General features: G+C 34.7%; 2 protein-coding genes across 4 annotated transcripts in view; one reads left to right on the top strand and one right to left on the bottom strand.

Moving 5' to 3' along the window:
• Positions 1-18,570, bottom strand: part of LOC149779592 (DNA mismatch repair protein Mlh1-like) — a 302,826-nt gene that overhangs the window by 207,246 nt on the left and 77,010 nt on the right. The gene's annotated exons all lie outside the window — the stretch shown is intronic.
• Positions 7,217-12,995, top strand: LOC149779594 (tachykinin-like peptides receptor 86C). The gene is made up of 2 exons (XM_089938654.1): positions 7,217-7,607; positions 9,208-12,995. The coding sequence occupies exon 2, from the start codon at positions 9,236-9,238 to the stop codon at positions 10,361-10,363; it is 1,128 nt and encodes a 375-aa protein (XP_089794780.1). The 5' UTR covers positions 7,217-7,607; positions 9,208-9,235; the 3' UTR covers positions 10,364-12,995.

Here is an 18,570-nt window from a genome sequence, read left to right as displayed (position 1 = left end):
TGGCAATGGCCCTTTGTTCCATTGGAATACCTCAGGACGAGAGACTCTGGGGAGTCTGTAGGGTTGTGCAGACTGTCCAACACCTGTATGTGGAGTTGTTGTTGTTGTTGTTGTTGTAGGGTTTAACGCCATTTTTCAGCACGCAATAGGCTATACATGGCGGCCAGTATTAATGGTGGAGGAAGAAACCGGGAAATCCCCGGAAAGAACCACCGACCCTCGAGAAGCTACTGGCAAGCTTTCTCACATATCCACATTGGCCGAATCCAAGACTCGAACCCACGCAGACAGAGGTGAGATGGCAGTGATCCGTAACGGAGAGCGCTTTAGACCACTCGGCCACTCGGGGCCCCTGTATGTGGAGCCACAAGCAGCTGATACGAGGTATATGGGGACAAATAACCAAAACTCTATAAGTCTGATCCCGAGGATTGCTATGATAACAAACATCAGTCGATACTGCATACATGCACCATGGAAAACATGTATGAAGTATATATAGCCTAAAGTATATTCAAGTACTGACAATTGGGGATCAAACAAGTTATGAATGCATGAACTTGGGCAATAAGCCCGAGAACAGAACTGGAACAGTATGCTATACAGGTAATGCCCCAAAATGAATGACATGGTGGAAGGAGGGGAGGCGGGTGGTTCTTTCCGCAGATAACATTTTATGTTAAATGCAGCGTCAACACTGAAAAGTACACATCTCCACAGGCATCCCAGCTGCTGACTGAATACCTCATACAACAATGTTTCTTCAAGTGCTCCAGTTCGGTTGTCTGATTGGTTCTACATGAAAATATCTAAATTTAGTTACTAGCTTATTAACATACTGGCTGCACTGACCTCATGTCTGGCAGAGTAACCACAGTATACAAAGAGGGGCCCAACAAGGGGCCAGATAATGATGCACTGTGTGTTACTCAAACTATATTTAATCAATTAAATTACAAAAAATCAGTCAGATTTTGTAATTTGATGGGTTAATAGATACTAAAAATTGTGAAACTCCCATCAAAAACAGAAGATGAAAAATTACATAACAGAACAAGAAAAAATAAATTGACAAAGTCAAGGATAAATATTAACTTTCTCTAGCTACGACAGGCACCCCAGTTCCCATAACCTTCATTGTCACTACATTCACTTTCACAATCACCCTTAGTGACGTTGTTACTACAGTCATTGACAGTACTTTCACTTTCACAATCACTTTCACGATCTGACATTAACTTTTTCAACTGCATCACGCGCGTGTTAAAACTGTGTTTCTTCTCATATTCGTCAACTAATTCTGATCTAATATTTTCACTCGCACATGAGAGAGATACAATACTTTTATCTTTTGTATCCTTAACCATTGCCAAAGATTGGAACATAGACTGTTGGATGAGCTTAATCAATATTTATTCTCCGTGTTTGCAATTATTCAAAATCACAAAAAATGATTTCTGGATCAAGTTCAATTTTTATACTGTCATATTTTAATTTTTTTTAATTGCAGAAAAAATATTAATATTTTCGAAGATCATTACATAATATATATATATATATATACAGACACACACACACACACTCACATTTATTGTATTAAGCTATTTACAGTGTATATACAATTTTAATTTAAAGGATGGCAAAACATATAGCATATTTACAGCATTGTAGTAAGTTATTTATAATCTTAATTCTAGGGACGGCACAACATATACCAAGCTATTTACAGCATTGTATTAAGCTATTTACAGCACTATATACAATCTTAATTCTAGGGATGGCACAATACATATAATCTTAGTTCTAAGGTTGGCACAATACATATATGGAGCCTTCTCTATGTTCAACAGATTTCTGCAAACACATGCCAATAATCAACCCCGGGAGAGTACAAAAAAGCACTTACCAAGAGGGTGTATTTTCTCTGCTGAAGTATGAATTTGGGGTGGAAAGCCACTCTGTAATGAAAAATTGCTAAATATCGCTTCCATCGACAGTTCCTAGTCACAGGATATGAATGCCGGATCTCGAGTATCAGAATCCAACACGCTAGCATGGCGCTACAAACATATCTTACTGATATGTTTCAGAAATTATTATAAAGTAACCTATGCTGCATTTCCTACAAATAAACAACCACAGCGTGGATTTATTTTCCATTTTCCAGAAAACATTGTATTAAAACAATCATATATTGTATATATTTCTGCCTTTGACTAAGTTAGGTTTAAAATATGTGTATTTCTGTGTAACCATAAGATCTAGAAATAACTGCATTATAAAGCGGGGGCATTTGATTTTGTCAAGGGAGATGAAATTAAGATGTAAATATCCTTTCACTAATTTGAACTGTTACAAGATTATATTACTTCACTGATACTGATTATCACACAGATGGTTAAATTACTTAATATTTGTATATTATTAGTAACAATGAAAATAAAATTGAGGTTAATTATGCAATGACAAGCAAGATATCTACTTAATTACTCTACCGGAGAGAGCTGAGCTTGACAGAATTATCTCCTTTCAACAATAATGAAGAGCTAATCTTTTGTTATATTTCTTCAAAAAAGCAGATCTGGTAATATTATCTGCAACATATTCTACTGAACGCATTGAAATATTAAAATATTTTCCAGCTGCATTCATTGATTGAAATATTATTTCTTCACCAGTTCCTGTATTTACAGACTAAACCATTTTTGATGTTTTTCAATGTTTACCAGTACCATCAAATCTGCTGTTCTGGTTTTGTGTAATGGCTCACAAATTATCTAAAGAGTTATCGAGTTTCTGGTTATTAATATGACCGATCACAAGACCGTCTTCGATTACCTCCCACAAACATTCCTAGACAAATCTGTGACTAAAATAATGTTTATTTCCTTTAGTATTGATCACGAGATAACAAGTATTAGTGACATTACCAACTGGTTTTTTTAGTTGACAGTTCCTGATTACACCATCACAAGATGCTTCATAATTCTTGATATGTTTTACAAATTCTTTTTGCTCCATTTCTATAATAATATTATATGCTTAAATGATTATTTGTCTAAATGATCATTTTGAAAATCTGGCTTGATAATCTTCTGAGCTTTTTATAACTGACATTATTATCAGTGTTGTTTTTTTATTATAAAACTTTTCAGTTCTCTGTATTTTTTACCACCACATTGCACACACAACTGTGTTTTTTCTCTAATCCCATCACCACGTTTCAAACATGGTTAAGGTCCTGAACTCCCTCTCCATACACTTTGTACGTGAAGTCCACAGAATTCATTTTCACAAGCTTTGTTACAAGGAGTTGTAGAAACTATCATAAGCCATTTGCATTTATTCTTTGTTTGAATCGTTATATATATATATATATATATATATATATATATATATATATATATATATATATATATATATATATATATATATATATATATAGACCGCTCCCTCGATAACTCGCGCCAGGATAACTCGCGATCCCGCTTATAACGCGGTGTCCGTCTTGGCTCCTGATTTTTTTCCAGAGAAAATGTATTTAAAATATCTTTAAAATATGCTGAACATGAAAAAAATTACGATAAGATCTGATAAATTAAACCTTGATACATTGCTCGTTTTATCATCGAAAATGGTGATTAATGATTAATGCCCGTAAAAATATAATCCATATTTTGAAATTTGCAAGTTCTAGAGAAGAATTAATTTCAGAGATCTCGAAAACGCTTAATTACGCGTATTTGGACGCCAATTTTTGATCTGGGACGCAGAAAATCACTGAGGCGGGAGTCCTCCGTACGCATGTAATAGGTGCGTGGGAAAATTCAAAGATTTGCCGGTCCTGTTTCAGCCACCTGCTTTGTGGGAAAATGTGTTGATCAGTTTACTGTGCTGATATTTACAATGACAGAATTCAGTGACTGAAAGACTCTTTGATGTACTGTTGCTATTTCATAAGAGTATATTGTCTTCAATTTAAATATAAATGTGTCTTAATTATAATATGGATGAACTTAAGATATTATCAGCGATTAAGATTAAACCTTCTGAATATAGATTTGATCTTGACAGAAGAAACCCTGACCCAAGAAGACAATCTCTGGTTAATCCGACGGAAACTGATTAAAAGTATTCATAATACTACAAAAAAGAATTTTGCAGCGATGATGCATCACATGTGGTCAGCATTTAAAATCATACGCAACACCGATGTTATTGATGCTACAATGAATGACCAACGAGTGGCAACGATTATTAATTATCTTGACATTCAAAGATATTTATTCACAGTAAAGTTTATTAAGGAAGTAGACGATACTTGGATTATCAGTGACAAACGTGACCCTATCCTTAAATCTGACAGACCACTCCAAAAACCAAAAGAAAGTGTAAAGCATGTATGGCCCCAATGCAAAGAGACAGTATAAGGCCAAATATGTTCAAAGTCTTTGTTTAAAAAATGGAAATATGACACGATTAGCAAGAAATCAAATCAGGCATGAAAATCTAATCAGGGCATCTAACAATGCATACAATCATGCATACCATATTTCTTTTCCTTTTGTCTTCTGCAGAACTGTACTTAAAAGGTTCATGGAACAGTAGCGTAACATGTATAGATGGTTGGACAGGACCAAGTCAACATGGCCCCATTGTATGTGGGCATGATAAAATGCCAATGCCAATGAGCCCTAAAAGATTCATAAAAACTTATTTGCTCACATCTATGAAGCAAAAGTTTTGTTTATATGAATACCAAAGATCAAATTTAAATAAATAATGATTTAGAAAAACTAGGTGGTAGATATATAGCCATGGTGACCTACTTTCTGGTATGGTGGTATAGTACATTGCTGGACATATGATCTTTAGATCTACAACAATACATGTAAAAGGATCTCGGAAACAGACATGAAAACAGAAGTAGAAAAACAATGATGCATATTATATAGATAATGGAAGGTAGTGGACAGAGTTACTGTCTATAAAGAAACGAAGGAAAAGACAGACATCATATTTAAATAATATGGTGGGCATATAAAAATTGAACAATTGCTGTAACAGTCCAACACTTGTGAATGTTATAAGGCAGGGGTGGCCATTGTGAGGCTCCCAAGCCACATGCGGCTTGCACAAGCCTGATGTGCAGCTCTTGTAATATACCTTAATTGATTGCATTTTGTTTAATACAAATTTTAAATCAAAATTTGCTGAATAGCACTGAAACATGTTGAAAAAGTACTATTCTATATTTTTACCAATGCTACAAAATCATTGCGAGGAAGGTGATATATCAGTGACATTCATTTGTAAGAAAACATATTTATTTTGACATATAAACATTAAAATTAAGTAACTATATTCCTTGCCACAAAATCTATTTAAAAATACACAAAACTTATAATTTAATTTCTCAGTATACCAGTTCTCGCAAACAGTACTTCACAGCAAACCTTTACATATTAGATTTGCTTATCGATGCTTTAGGGGTGGCCATAATAGCAGTAAATGGCTTAAATAGCAGTTTCCACAAGATCATTTAAATGTTCATCAGTCAAAACAGTGTGTGTGTGTGTGTGTGATTTGGATTTTTAACCAAGCTTTAACAAATTTTCAGTCATATCACTACAATGTCTGCAGTGTAGCAGTTTATAGTGATGTCTAGCACTGGGACATCATGCCGCAGACATGTAGCATGATATGCCACTAAGTCACATTATCCTGACACCCGGTCAACCAGTCCTAACACTAACCTCTTAATGCTGAGCACCAAGCGAGGCAGTTAGTACCATTTTAATAAGTCTTTGGTATGACTCAGCCGGGGATCAAACCCACGACCTCTGGCATCCAAGGCAGATGCTCTAACCACAGGAGCGGTTCAGTCAAAACAAACTGATACTTATATTTAATGAATTTAAGTACATGTATTGAGTATAAAGACTCATCAGAATATATGGTGCTGAAAATGGAGAATGATCTCTGAGCACACTCTTTTATTTTGGGACATTTTTGTTCCAAACCTGCTTCAGGGACCCTGAGTGGCCGAGTGGTCTAAAGCACTCTCCGTTACGGATCACTGCCATCTCACCTCTGTCTGCGTGGGTTCGAGTCTTGGATTCGGCCAATGTTTGTATGTGAGAAACCTTGCCAGTAGCTTCTCATGGGTCAGTGGTTCTTTCCGGGGTTTTCCCGGGTTCTTCCTTCAACACTAATACTGGCCGCCATGTATAGCCTATCGTGTGCTGAAAAATGGTGTTAAACCCCACAACAACAACAACCAAACCTGCTTCAAAAACTCAACAGTTAGGTAGTAACTTTATTTTAAGTGTTTAAGTCCTTGAAGTTCCAGTAGCTCCAACTTTACAGTTGCTGAATCCACATCAACTGCTTGCGAGACAGAAAAGCCATTTTTCATAACGTCAACAATCAAAGGATTTTCCAATAAAGCACATGATGGCATAAGTGCTTTCAAATCACTTAATCTATCATCAATTTTTTCTTCTGCCATCCCATGTAATTTCGAGGCATAATCTTCATCTACTATTTCAACTCCAGGTAATGTTTGCATAATTGTACTCAGACATATGAAAGTTCAAATTTTAGAGCTAGATCATATTTAAAATATTTAGCTGCTAGGTGTTCCTGATGAATGATTCAATGGACAAGGATGAAATCAGGATAATATGCATCAGCAGTTAAAAGTCTCGTGAATCCTTGATTGGCACCCCTTATAGCTTGGGTGCTGTCAGTTGCAGTAAAGACCATATTATTAATCGGTACAAAATCTTCACCAAGTGCAATATCAAGAGCTCCTATTCTGTCTGAGCCTTGAGTGGTATCCCACAATGCAGTCAGTTCTAATAGTTCTTCTTTCATGTCTTTTTTTGCTGTTTTCCAAAAATATATGGATAACTCTTTCCAATATTATATTCACTATTGTGGCTTCCAACGGTCATCTTTTTCGCCACCACTGTTATAAAATGTGGAACATTTTATGGCTCACAAGTCCAATATTCTTTGTCCTATTGCATTAAAATGCATACAGACTGACAGAGGAACAGACAGCAGCAAAGCAATATGCCCCTTTTTAACAATCACAAAGGCAATATCCTGCCAGATATGTGACAGTCAAAATCACTACAAACAAGTACAGGTATACAAATTTCTAGAGCGCCTCACACCAAATTGCTAGTGTGCAGCTGGGAATGAAGCAGTAAAAATCTACTTTTTGTCAAGTGAATGTTTCCTGCCTGATAAAGAATGTGTTATGATGAATAATTAACACTTCCAACCATGATAATACACAAAGGATTACCGGTAGGTACTGTTGAGAAATGGGACATCAGCATTAACAAAGAGTACATAGATACATGCACCAACATATTTCTGTTGCAATGGACTGTGTGACAACACTGTGCATTCATTGCCATTCATGTATAGCATCCACAAGCAAACATAAAGCTACAGATGCCATTTTATGACAAAAGTAAGTGGAATCAGCAGCAAAAATGGCAGATACAGAGCAGTGTTATTCCTCTCACAAGTGTCTACCTATTTCACCTGAAGCAAACGGCCATTTGTATATAAAGAAATAATGGAAACAAGTGTTCAGTGTTTTCTTTTTTTTTTAAATTTCTTTAGAACAATGGGGGCAGACATTCACTATAAAATAAAAATATGAAGAAATGGAATTAAAGGGTGTAAATACTGTATATTTATCAACCATGTGTCAGAGATTCTATGTTATCTTCATTTACTGAATCTTAACATCTTTACATTTTATATTTTATGTTGCTGTACTTCGTGTTTACATTTATTTGGAAAGGTTTTTCTTCCTAAATATTTGTGCAATCCATTTTTACAAATTTTGAACTTTACCTTTTAATTCACACAATTTAGCCACTACTGTGCTGATGTGTTATAAAATGTTCCAACATACATGACAAACTTTGTGTCTCAATCAGTAAATGTTCTTATCTTTTATTTCAACTGGCCTGAGGATTTGCAAATTGACATGTCAATGGCCTGAGCAAACATGATCTTGTACCTGTTCTTTTAAAATAATACAATGAACTCAATCAAGAGACCTTTCTTAAATTGGATTTAATATGTACCATCCTTTGCATATAAAATCTTTTCAAACATATTACACACACAAAAAAATTGTTTGATCTGAACAGCAGTTTCATTTCTCTAAAATCTCCAAAGCTCCTTGGACCCCTAAAATTCTTTGATGGTGGTTTCCAAAAATTGTGACTGTGATAATGGTCACAAAACCAACAGCCCATCCATGACCTCTTTTAAAAATAAAATACAGCCTTTTATATTTACAAATTTTTATAAAATCTATGTAACAAGCATTTACACTGGTTTAATAACATTATGCGCTGCAGAAAACTATAAGTTGTTAGTTTATAACACCAAAAAATAATTACTTATAAATTCATGTCACTTTCTTGTATGTTTTGCCAATATTTAACAAACAATAATAAAAATGTAGATTGATCCTTATTTCTTAATGTTTCTTTTTTATTTCATAATTTTGTAATTACATGAATTTAAAAACATACCTTACCAGGTTTATGAAGTCTAAAAACTTCAAAAAATTTACACTTCCATGAACATCCACCATTTTGATATGGCCATTTATACAGTGTAATTGAATTTCAATTCTTAATTTTAACTATGTAATTTATACATACCAAAAATAATTATTAAAACAAATACAAAATTATAAATATCATAACAACTGATCAGTTAAAGGAATCCAACAGATGTCTAATACATATGTTTCAGCTGTAGCAAGGTGTAGAATGTCCTCATATCATATTTAATGCATATGTTTCAGCTGTAGCAAGGTGTAGAATGTCCTCATATTATATTTAATGCATATGTTTCAGCTGTAGCAAGGTGTAGAATGTCCTCATATCACATTTAATGCATATGTTTCAGCTGTAGCAAGGTGTAGAATGTCCTCATATCATATTTAATGCATATGTTTCAGCTGTAGCAAGGTGTAGAATGTCCTCATATTTAATATTCAGTCTTCTATTTATAAATATAACGATGAACAACTGTTTGATTTGAATATCAATTCAGCCAATACAAATGTTAGTGGATTATCTCATGCATCAAAAGCACAATGACTACAAAAGATTAAATGAATGTTAGTAATCCAACCATGTTTATACTTTTTATTTGCAGTTCATCAAAGATTTTAAAAATACAAGAAATGACTGCAGCATACTCCATGATTACCACATCATTTGCTATCGAAGATAACTCTTCCTACTTGAAAAATTCCACAATCAGCAATTCTAACTCCACTACAGGACAACACTCCGCATACATGGTCTATGTAACAACAGTTACTGCAGCGCTAGCAATCATTCTGAATTGCCTATCAATCATGGCAACTCTACATGTCCCTGGAAAGCTCACCTCCCACTTAAAGTACATTCTAAGTTTATCTTTATCAGATATGCTGCTTCCATTGGCAACTACAAGTTCTGCTATTCATGTAGCCATTCTGCCAGACATATCACAACATCCGATGGAAAAGTTACATTCAGAGTGTGCAGAGATGGTGATCTCCTTAATGATGAACATTTCCATTCTAGCAACACAGTTCATCCTTGTAGCAATGGCATTTGATCATTACATTGCCATCGACAAGCCTCTACATTACATACACACATGCTCTAAAGGAAAAGCTAATGTTGTCATTCTTTTGGTATGGTCTGCGGCTTCTATAATATGCCTGACAAATGTCATCATAGGAATGAAAGACTTCTATCACAAAAAAACAAATTTCATCAACTTCTGTCACTGTGCAAACAGGGATGATTACTTTGTTGAATACATTATATATGGAACCACGATAGTCTGCTCAATTATGATGACGGCAATCTATGGAAAAATATTTTGCAATGTAAAAGATCTTAGCTCTGACATACAAGAACCAAGACAAAGGAATTGGCTTCGGAACAAGAAAGCACTAGTAACAACACTGCTCATTATTGGAAGTTTCTTCCTGTTTTATCTCCCGTACTGTTTCTATCAAATTGGACTACTTATTAAAACCAAAATTGATCCAGCATCTTTGCTAGATATGTTTGATACTTTATATGAACTTTCCATTTGGTTATATTTGATGCAAATTCTGAATTCAGCGTGTGATCCAATTATTTATGCACTGCGACTGAAAGAAGTTCAATGTGGATATAAAATTATGAGAGATAAGCTCCAACGTCTGATTCTCTGTTCACAATACCGTCATTATCGATATTCCTATCCATCTACCACTAGTTCAAGATCAAGAACTGGAAGTGCCATTTCTGAAGACAGAGCAAAACCATAGATTTAGTTAACACATTAACCCCTGGTGACGAGTTGAAGTGGCAGGAGGTAGTAGCCTACTGCCGAGCTCTGTAGCGTCAAGATCATGTAAGATAAACTAAAGTGGGTGGTTATATAGAAAGGTAGACAGATGTAGCTCTACAAGGATACCAAAAAATCTGGAATTTCAAGTTGCACTACATTTTTTGAACCCGATTTTTTTCTACCAAAAATTTGCCCGTGGTAGGAATCCAGTTTTGTGTCTGGATTTTAGACTTTTTGGTCTCAGATCTAAGGCAGACTGGTATGAACTACAAACAGACAGATGAACCTTTGAAAAAAGTAGGATAAGATGGGCATTTGGAATAAAGAGTGGTCTCCATACGAAAATAATGGGTCCGTTAAGCAAAAAAAAAAACAACAAAAAATTACCCTTCTGCTCATGCGCGAGCCGAACAGCCAATGAAAAACAATGTTTTTATTGTTTTATATAAAAGATATTATTTTGTAATAAAATGTCTGGATCTGACAAAAAAAATTAACTAAAAAACTTTCAAATTTGAGAATGAAGAGTATCTTATCTGATTCTTGTTGCATAAATCGGTTTATATAGTCCCAAAGAGCTTTCTCATATACCCATGCTGGCTGGGACTCAATCCCACCTCGATTGAGGTGAGACATCAGTGATCTGTAAGGCAAGTGCCTTAGTCCACTTGGCCGTAACAATAATCTTGTGTAACAATATACAGTAATGTATCAGAATTTGCATCAAACTAAAATGACTGCATATTAAACAGCAATACTGCCGTAAGAATTTATTCAAACAACATCAACTGATGTTTCAATCCCAGTAATGTCAACAATATTTAATTCTGAGCCCATATACTGAAGATGCAGAATAATGTGTTTGTGTGTGTCTTTTGGATTTTTTACGTAGCTTTAACAATTTTTCAATCATATTGTTACGATGTCTGTATTGTGGCAGTTTACAGTAATGTCTAGCACTGTGGTATCATGCTGCCAACATGTAGCATGATGGGAGACATAGAATAGTAAACAATCAGGAAGACAATAGACAGAATAAAAAGAAATACTTTAATTACCACCTAGAAAATAACGTTACTGGTATAACTATACACACAAATGAATATGAATACTGGTATGAGACCCCTTTCTGCCAGTTAAACTCGCACAAATTATATGGAAAAGAGAGTCCATTTCAAGGATTCATATCCCGTCAAAATTTAGAAAGAAGCAAATCAAAAGCAAGTATAGGGAGGCTATAATACAAGGATATAAAAGATACATAAAATTTAGGCATTTCATTAATCAATTTATAAATTCTAACCTGACTGTCGCCAGAAGGTCACAACACTCTCAATTTGTTGTGGTTTTGAATCAAAGAAGACTTTCTTTAGTAACATGGTCGCCATAACTGCATGGTCATCCTTTTTTAACATGGTTCCCATAACAACATTTGTAAATCTGTTTCCAAGCAACAGATGTTATTGTCTTTGATAATCTCATTAATTCTGCCAATTCTGGAGTTACATTGCTTTGAACACATGTATACAAGAGTTCCTCCTTTTTATTTGTTCTATTTTTTAGCAATATTAAAATCAGACATTGCAAATATTAGACAGATTTTAGTGAAATGAACTGTTTTAGAAACCAAAAGGGTATGTCGGCTTGTTTCCATTGATAGCTTTCATTAGGTTTTTAACAATAATAAGCTGAGTGTACGGGACACCTGGTGATAATCAGGTTATAAATTATAAATTGGTGAATGAAATGAACAAGTTTTGTACATTTTTTTATATCTTTGATGCTTTTCAGTTTTAAAGTCGGAAAGGGGTGTAAAACAAACAGGAGTGTGTGTGAATACTATACAAGCAAATTTTCTATGCTGATATTTAGGCATAAAATCCATACATCATGGCATCCTTGAAAAGAATGACCATTCTATGCATGTCCCATGCAAGGTCATATTGACAATTCTCCACTATGTGGGAGGATATATTCACATCAAACATACTGTGGATTTTTCAGCATAATCAGTAAAGTTATTGCTGCCATCAATTCGCAAATGGATGTCACCCATAGCCAAACATAGAAGTTTTCTTACAAAAATTATCTTGACGTAGAAGTGATACATGCTTGACATGGACATGTAGGTCACTAGCTGCATACTTATTCTTTGCATATTTAATTTAGTGAAATGTCAGCCTGAAGAAGCACAGTACAAGTGAAAACAATATTGATCGATAGTTCACCTACATTTCACTTACACGTCAGATACAGGCCATTTGGGAGGATGTATTCAATCAAAAAATGTACCATGGTTTTTCGGCACGAAAAAAGTAATGCTCTGCAATATTGATGGGTAAGTTTTTGCTGCCATTAATTGACAAATTGAACCAACTGATCACTTTGTTAAAGTGTGACATTTGATTAAAGGCCCTTAAACTTTACAAATCGGTTCTTGAACGCTGAAGATGTCACTCATAACTAAACACATAAAAGCTTTCTTACAAAAATAACTTATTCTGACTTACAAGTGATATGTGCTCAACTTGTACAGAATTTGCAGGTCACTTTTACAATAAATATGTAATGAAGGAAGTGAAATGTCAGTCTGTATAAGTGTGGTACAAGTGAAAACAATATTGATTGACACTTCACCTACATTTTAGTCGTAAGTCACAATTAAGTCACTTATAAGTGGTATAAGTCTTTACCAGTCAAGTTCAAGTAAACTGTAACTTAAAGGACACTGTTATCTGACTAAACAATTTCCTAAAACAAGAACCCCCCGAATCCCCATTTGGGGAGGTCCCCCTCAAAGCCCCCTGCCTACTTTGGCAACTCACACTCCACCTTTAAATCTAATGGAATGCCAAGGACTACAGGATGCAAATCACACAGACTAGATGAAAGAAATTCCATTTAAGTAGAAAAAACTGCTACACATAAATGCAAAATAAAGGTACCAATACATGTACTGTGATGAGGTTGCCAGATATAAAACTTGCAGAACACAAAATATCTGGAATGGAACATGACCACTCCTCAGCAAAATAGTGTGCACAGCGCTAGTGTTTTATGTATTTTACCCCATCTATCCATATTAATTAATTTTGTCTTTTATCCCACTCTCATGTTTTTTTGGACATGCCCATGGACAAGTGTCTTGCAAACTTGAACTTGCCTGAAGTAAATCGGAGCTTGTCCCAGAGTCAGGCAAGTGGATTTGTAAATCCATGACCCTACACCTAGGATGAGTAACAATAACATTATTTTCATTGGCCTTAAGGCCAGGGGAGCTAAATGCTGAATTGGTACCAAATCCAAGAAGTAGTCAAATAGCGTGAATTATCAAATTAGGTCATCTACAAGGCTAATGGATAAACATTCACTGAATTCAATCTGTGACTTCATTTACGTCACCATGCTAACAAGTTTATCAGGACAGATAGACATCCGAGTCCAAATAATTATACCCCTGCTGTTGGCAGTGAGTAGTACAATGGAGAAGAAGATGACAACATGAAACCTGTCTATAAAGGACACTCATGGATGACAAATAATGTCTATGATGGACAGCTGTCCTTTCAAGAGGCTGAAAATGTGATCACAGATTCATAAGGATGATTATTATTAGGTGTCCTAATAAAGCTGTCTGTTGTACGCTGCATTTTTTAAAAATATATTTGCTTGAAAACTTATCTGAAATTCCATCTCTTTCTATTCACTTACAACTGTATCCAATAATTACATATAAATTTTCAGAATTCCTTCACCCTCACCAGACAGGCAAGAAGTTTCTTCAGTAAATCATGTGATGCCTCGAAATGCCAAATTATGCAACTATAAATATCACATTGTTGCTAATTTTGGGGACACTTTCATAAATCTCTGGGTGCTCATTTTACACCATGTTATAAGTGTAGTACCTTAAATTCTCTATTAATTTATTGGCATTTTTTCAGGTATTGATAATTTTTGGAGGATAGAGACTCTGGATATATCTATTAGATATGGGAAAATATCAGGGGTGCCTATCCTTTTTTTCTGGCTGGGGACCAAAAATGATATATTACTTAAAGCCACTGTCACGGAATTGTATAAATCCTTTTATTTATTAAATACATGTACTCAGGTTTCGCTTTTTGTGTACAACGAAACCCGAGGGTGATTTATGTATATTGTACAATATTTCAAAATAGTGAGTTCGGTTCATCTATGCTGCACATGCGAAGTGCTTTTAATGGGAAAAACTTAATGCTTCCAGTGCACAGACAATGTGTGACGACTTTGTATATAAATGCCTCGCCATAAGATTAAATTTTCACATTACGGAACGTCTTGTCAGTGAGCGGTCTACTTTAAGGACTTGTACATCTTCAGCTGTAGAGGTATGTGCATTAATAACTTATTGTGTTTAAGTTATAACTATTGATCAATCACATTTATTATTGTACATTTGTTATGTAGCTTTGGTTTACGTAGTGTAATGCAAATATTTTCAGCTCTGATTTGTGGCTTAGCAGGGGATTTATATTAGCAATATAAAGCTGCATTTTTAACAAACATTTAGTACCGTAGGAATCTTGACAGGCATGGATAAGTTTACTTCTGAACCTGTTTGTTGTTTTGCAATTATTGTGCCGATAATGTAATCTGTATAACTTACCGCATATAACATCATTACACCTTATTGTATATGCCCGTGTCATGCACAGTACATGGTGTTAGATGTATTTTCAGCTGACCTGAGTAACTGAAGCCATCAGAGTTATCAGAGTGATCGGAGTTGACGTGGTACCAGCTGCAGAGCTAACCATATAAGTCGACCATAGCAGCTGTAAAACTTAACTATAGCAGCCGTAGAACTGAATAATCAGTGTTGCTGGTTGAGTAGCAGGTGAACGGGCGTTGCTGACCAAGATTGGTGGGCGCTGACTGCTTGATTGACCAACTTGGCATACTAACAGCTTGACTGGCCAGTGTGACTGGTAGCCAAGTGTGCTGGTGACGGAGTGTGTAACTTTATACATGTAATCTTTTAGCCGTGGACTAATTTTGGTTTTTTTTCTTAAAACCCAGTGTGTTTTTGGGACTGGAAAGATAATTTGTACATCTGTCCCTTTTGTTTACATAATTTCACTACTTGAGTGAATACATTTTACTATATGAGTAAAATACTACATTTGTTTTACTATCTCTTTGTTGTGAAATCACTGTCAATCATTCACCCTTTGTCCTTGTACTGTGTATGACCTTTTATTTATATTTCCATTATTAAGTGTGTGCATTTTATGTTAACTGAACCAATATTTGGATCATATACATGCACATATTAATCATAATTAATTGCTCATTCAAGTCGTTCGTTATGAAACATTGTATGTGTACCACCATCAAAAGTGTTATGTTGTAAATCCAAAATCCCACCCAATTATCTTGTTACAGCCACAGGCTACAGGCCACAAAAGCAAGAATAATTTAATAATTAAATTAAAAAATCCAACAGAATTATTACATGACACTGATTGTAACAATATTGTTAAATAAGACGGTCACATATTACAGAAGACACATAAAACATCATCAGAAAGCAATACAGAAAAATAGAATAAGTATTAATTACAATGCAGAGTTTCAAAAGGACTGTCTAAATGGCCAGGGACTTCAATACAATCCGAAGGACTTGGACACACCAGCCATATATGCTAGCTTATAATCTGAGTCCATACAGTAAGTTTGTGAAACACACTGACTGCAATCATTCAGACTAGTTTTAATGGCTTAAACATAGTTGAATCAATGACCTATAGACTGCTTACACTGGTCTCTCTCTGTATGACATGCTTAAACGTTATTTTTTTAAAAAGTTACAACTTTGCCCTTTGTAGGTTGGAATCGCCTCTAGCTGGCACCTCCGGGCTTTAACATCTAATTCAGTGACAGAATCAAAGATTACCTCATACATATGCTTCACTCATAACGGAAATTCTTCCCACATCTTGATGATAGAGACCATTACCAGGTTTCATCAAAATCCTATATAAAATACTGTATGGTAAACAAATTTCGGTGATGATACAAGTCCATTCATCACATTTCATCAAAATCCTATATAAACTAGAGTTTCCTGTAAACAAGTTCAGACAATCAGAAGCAAGATCACCTCATAAATATGCATATGTTTCACATGCCAAGAAAGTACCCATCATCTTGATATTGTTACATGTTTAGGCTCAAATAAACAGTAAAACAAGAAGGAGTGAAAACAACAAGCTTTGAAAAAACAATTATAATTTATTTCCCTGGAAAAATTATGTAAAAATGAAAAAATATGAACTTATGGTTTCAAGAATCAATTAAAAAATAATCAAAGAATAATCCACGAATAAAATTTTAGAAGTCCTAATAATAAAATGTTCTAATGATTTCAAGTTTGAGTCCCAAAGAAGAATCCAAGATGGAAGACGATGACCTGTAGTGTTGAAGTCTACAGTTCCTTGTAGAAACAAGAAATATCACTCCGGTTTTGGAAATCTGAATAAATTTTTTATAAGAGCTGTCTTTGTTCAAGAATCTCACATGAGCACAAGTATTTGCCAGGAAAAAATAATTAATCCTTTTGAATCAAAATAATCTTAAATAACTCCAAATGGCAGTACAGTCAATCTCCAGTGTAATAGCCCAACTGTGTTTACTTCTCTAATACGATGGTTTAAAATATGAATTTTATGCCCCAGATAAGGGTCACATGGTCATGTTTACATATATAAAAAAATCACATGGCCCCTGTATGTTCTTGATAAGACCCAATCATTTTACTCCAAGAAATAAAATTTTACAAAATTGTTTACATCTTAAATCACATAGTCCCATCATGACCTCAACAACAACCAATAATTTTAATATAAAAAATAGAACTTATTTACCTGCTTGCTACTAATTTTGAATCAAGGTCAGGATCTAGGTCAACATCTGGTGTTTACTAAAACGAACAGTCAAGGTCAAACTATTTTCTGGAAAAGGTATCATTGCAAGTGAATACATTTACAATACAATAGCATCTAATAAAAAATATAAAAAAAATCCAAAACTAACAAACAATAAAATTGAAATAAATATATATTAAATCAGATATAATTAAATCAAATATGCATAACAATATAAATAGCCTAATTTTACTGTCTAATTATACTCCAGTCATGAATACCATCTCCTGAGTGGTCAGAAGTCCAACCAATAAACCAATAAGCAGCATGATCACCTCACTAATATGTGTACCTCTCACTCATAATAAAACCTGCTGAATATCTTTATGATACAAGCCTATTTACCAAGCTGATCAACACCCAAACAGAAACAACGATAAAATGTGAAGCACAAAATAAGCAGATGCAAGATCATCTCATTAATGAGGGTCTTGCTAATAATAGCACTCATATGAGGTCTTGATAAATGAAGTCTTCTACTGATTACTCCTAACAAATTGCACAGACCCAGATCTGCCAGCACATTATTTGACAGCAGATCTGGGTCTATGCAGTTTGCAGTTGGACTCGTCTTAAAAGTGAGCATAACGGTAATTTTCTTGGGTCTTGTTATGCACATATGGTCACTACAGACACTCTCTTGTGCCACAGAAGAATAAACATCCCTAAAAGGGACTAATGATCAACTAGCTGCAAATAATTTCCAGGAATTTAAAATATAACTATTTGTTGTAACTGCAGAGTGCTGAAGCCATCTGTGATAAAAAGGTTTTCAAGTTAGCTGCCTTGGTGGATACACTGAATGACAACATGGCAACACTTTCACGTAATGCCAACAAGGCAGTATACAATGGTACAATCCCTCATGTTGAGATAAATGTCCATTTTGAAGGATAACAAGAGTTTCAAGACTGACGCCATGGTGACCATATTTGATATCAGATCACTACCATTTCTATTTAGTAACAATTAGACATCATAAGAAGTCCTTTCATGAACTTCTCGGTATGACCAGCCATATTCCTTTACCTCATAGAGCATAGTTACAAAGTGCAGCACTCTATAAATAGAACACCTGTTACCTATTCGACTCCATATGCATTGGCCTGCCTGTGAACTGTTAAGCAATGTAGTGTATGTTACATTTAACAGCAATTTTAACCATTTTACATTTTTGGTACACATCTATTATATGTGGAAAAATTTAAGAGTAAAG

Source organism: Sinohyriopsis cumingii, chromosome 17 (genome assembly GCF_028554795.1).
Source record: "Sinohyriopsis cumingii isolate HCF-2022 chromosome 17, ASM2855479v2, whole genome shotgun sequence".
NCBI lineage: Eukaryota > Metazoa > Mollusca > Bivalvia > Unionida > Unionidae > Sinohyriopsis > Sinohyriopsis cumingii.
The sequence above is the reverse complement of the archived record's forward strand: the minus strand, read 5'-3'. Positions and strand labels throughout refer to the sequence as shown.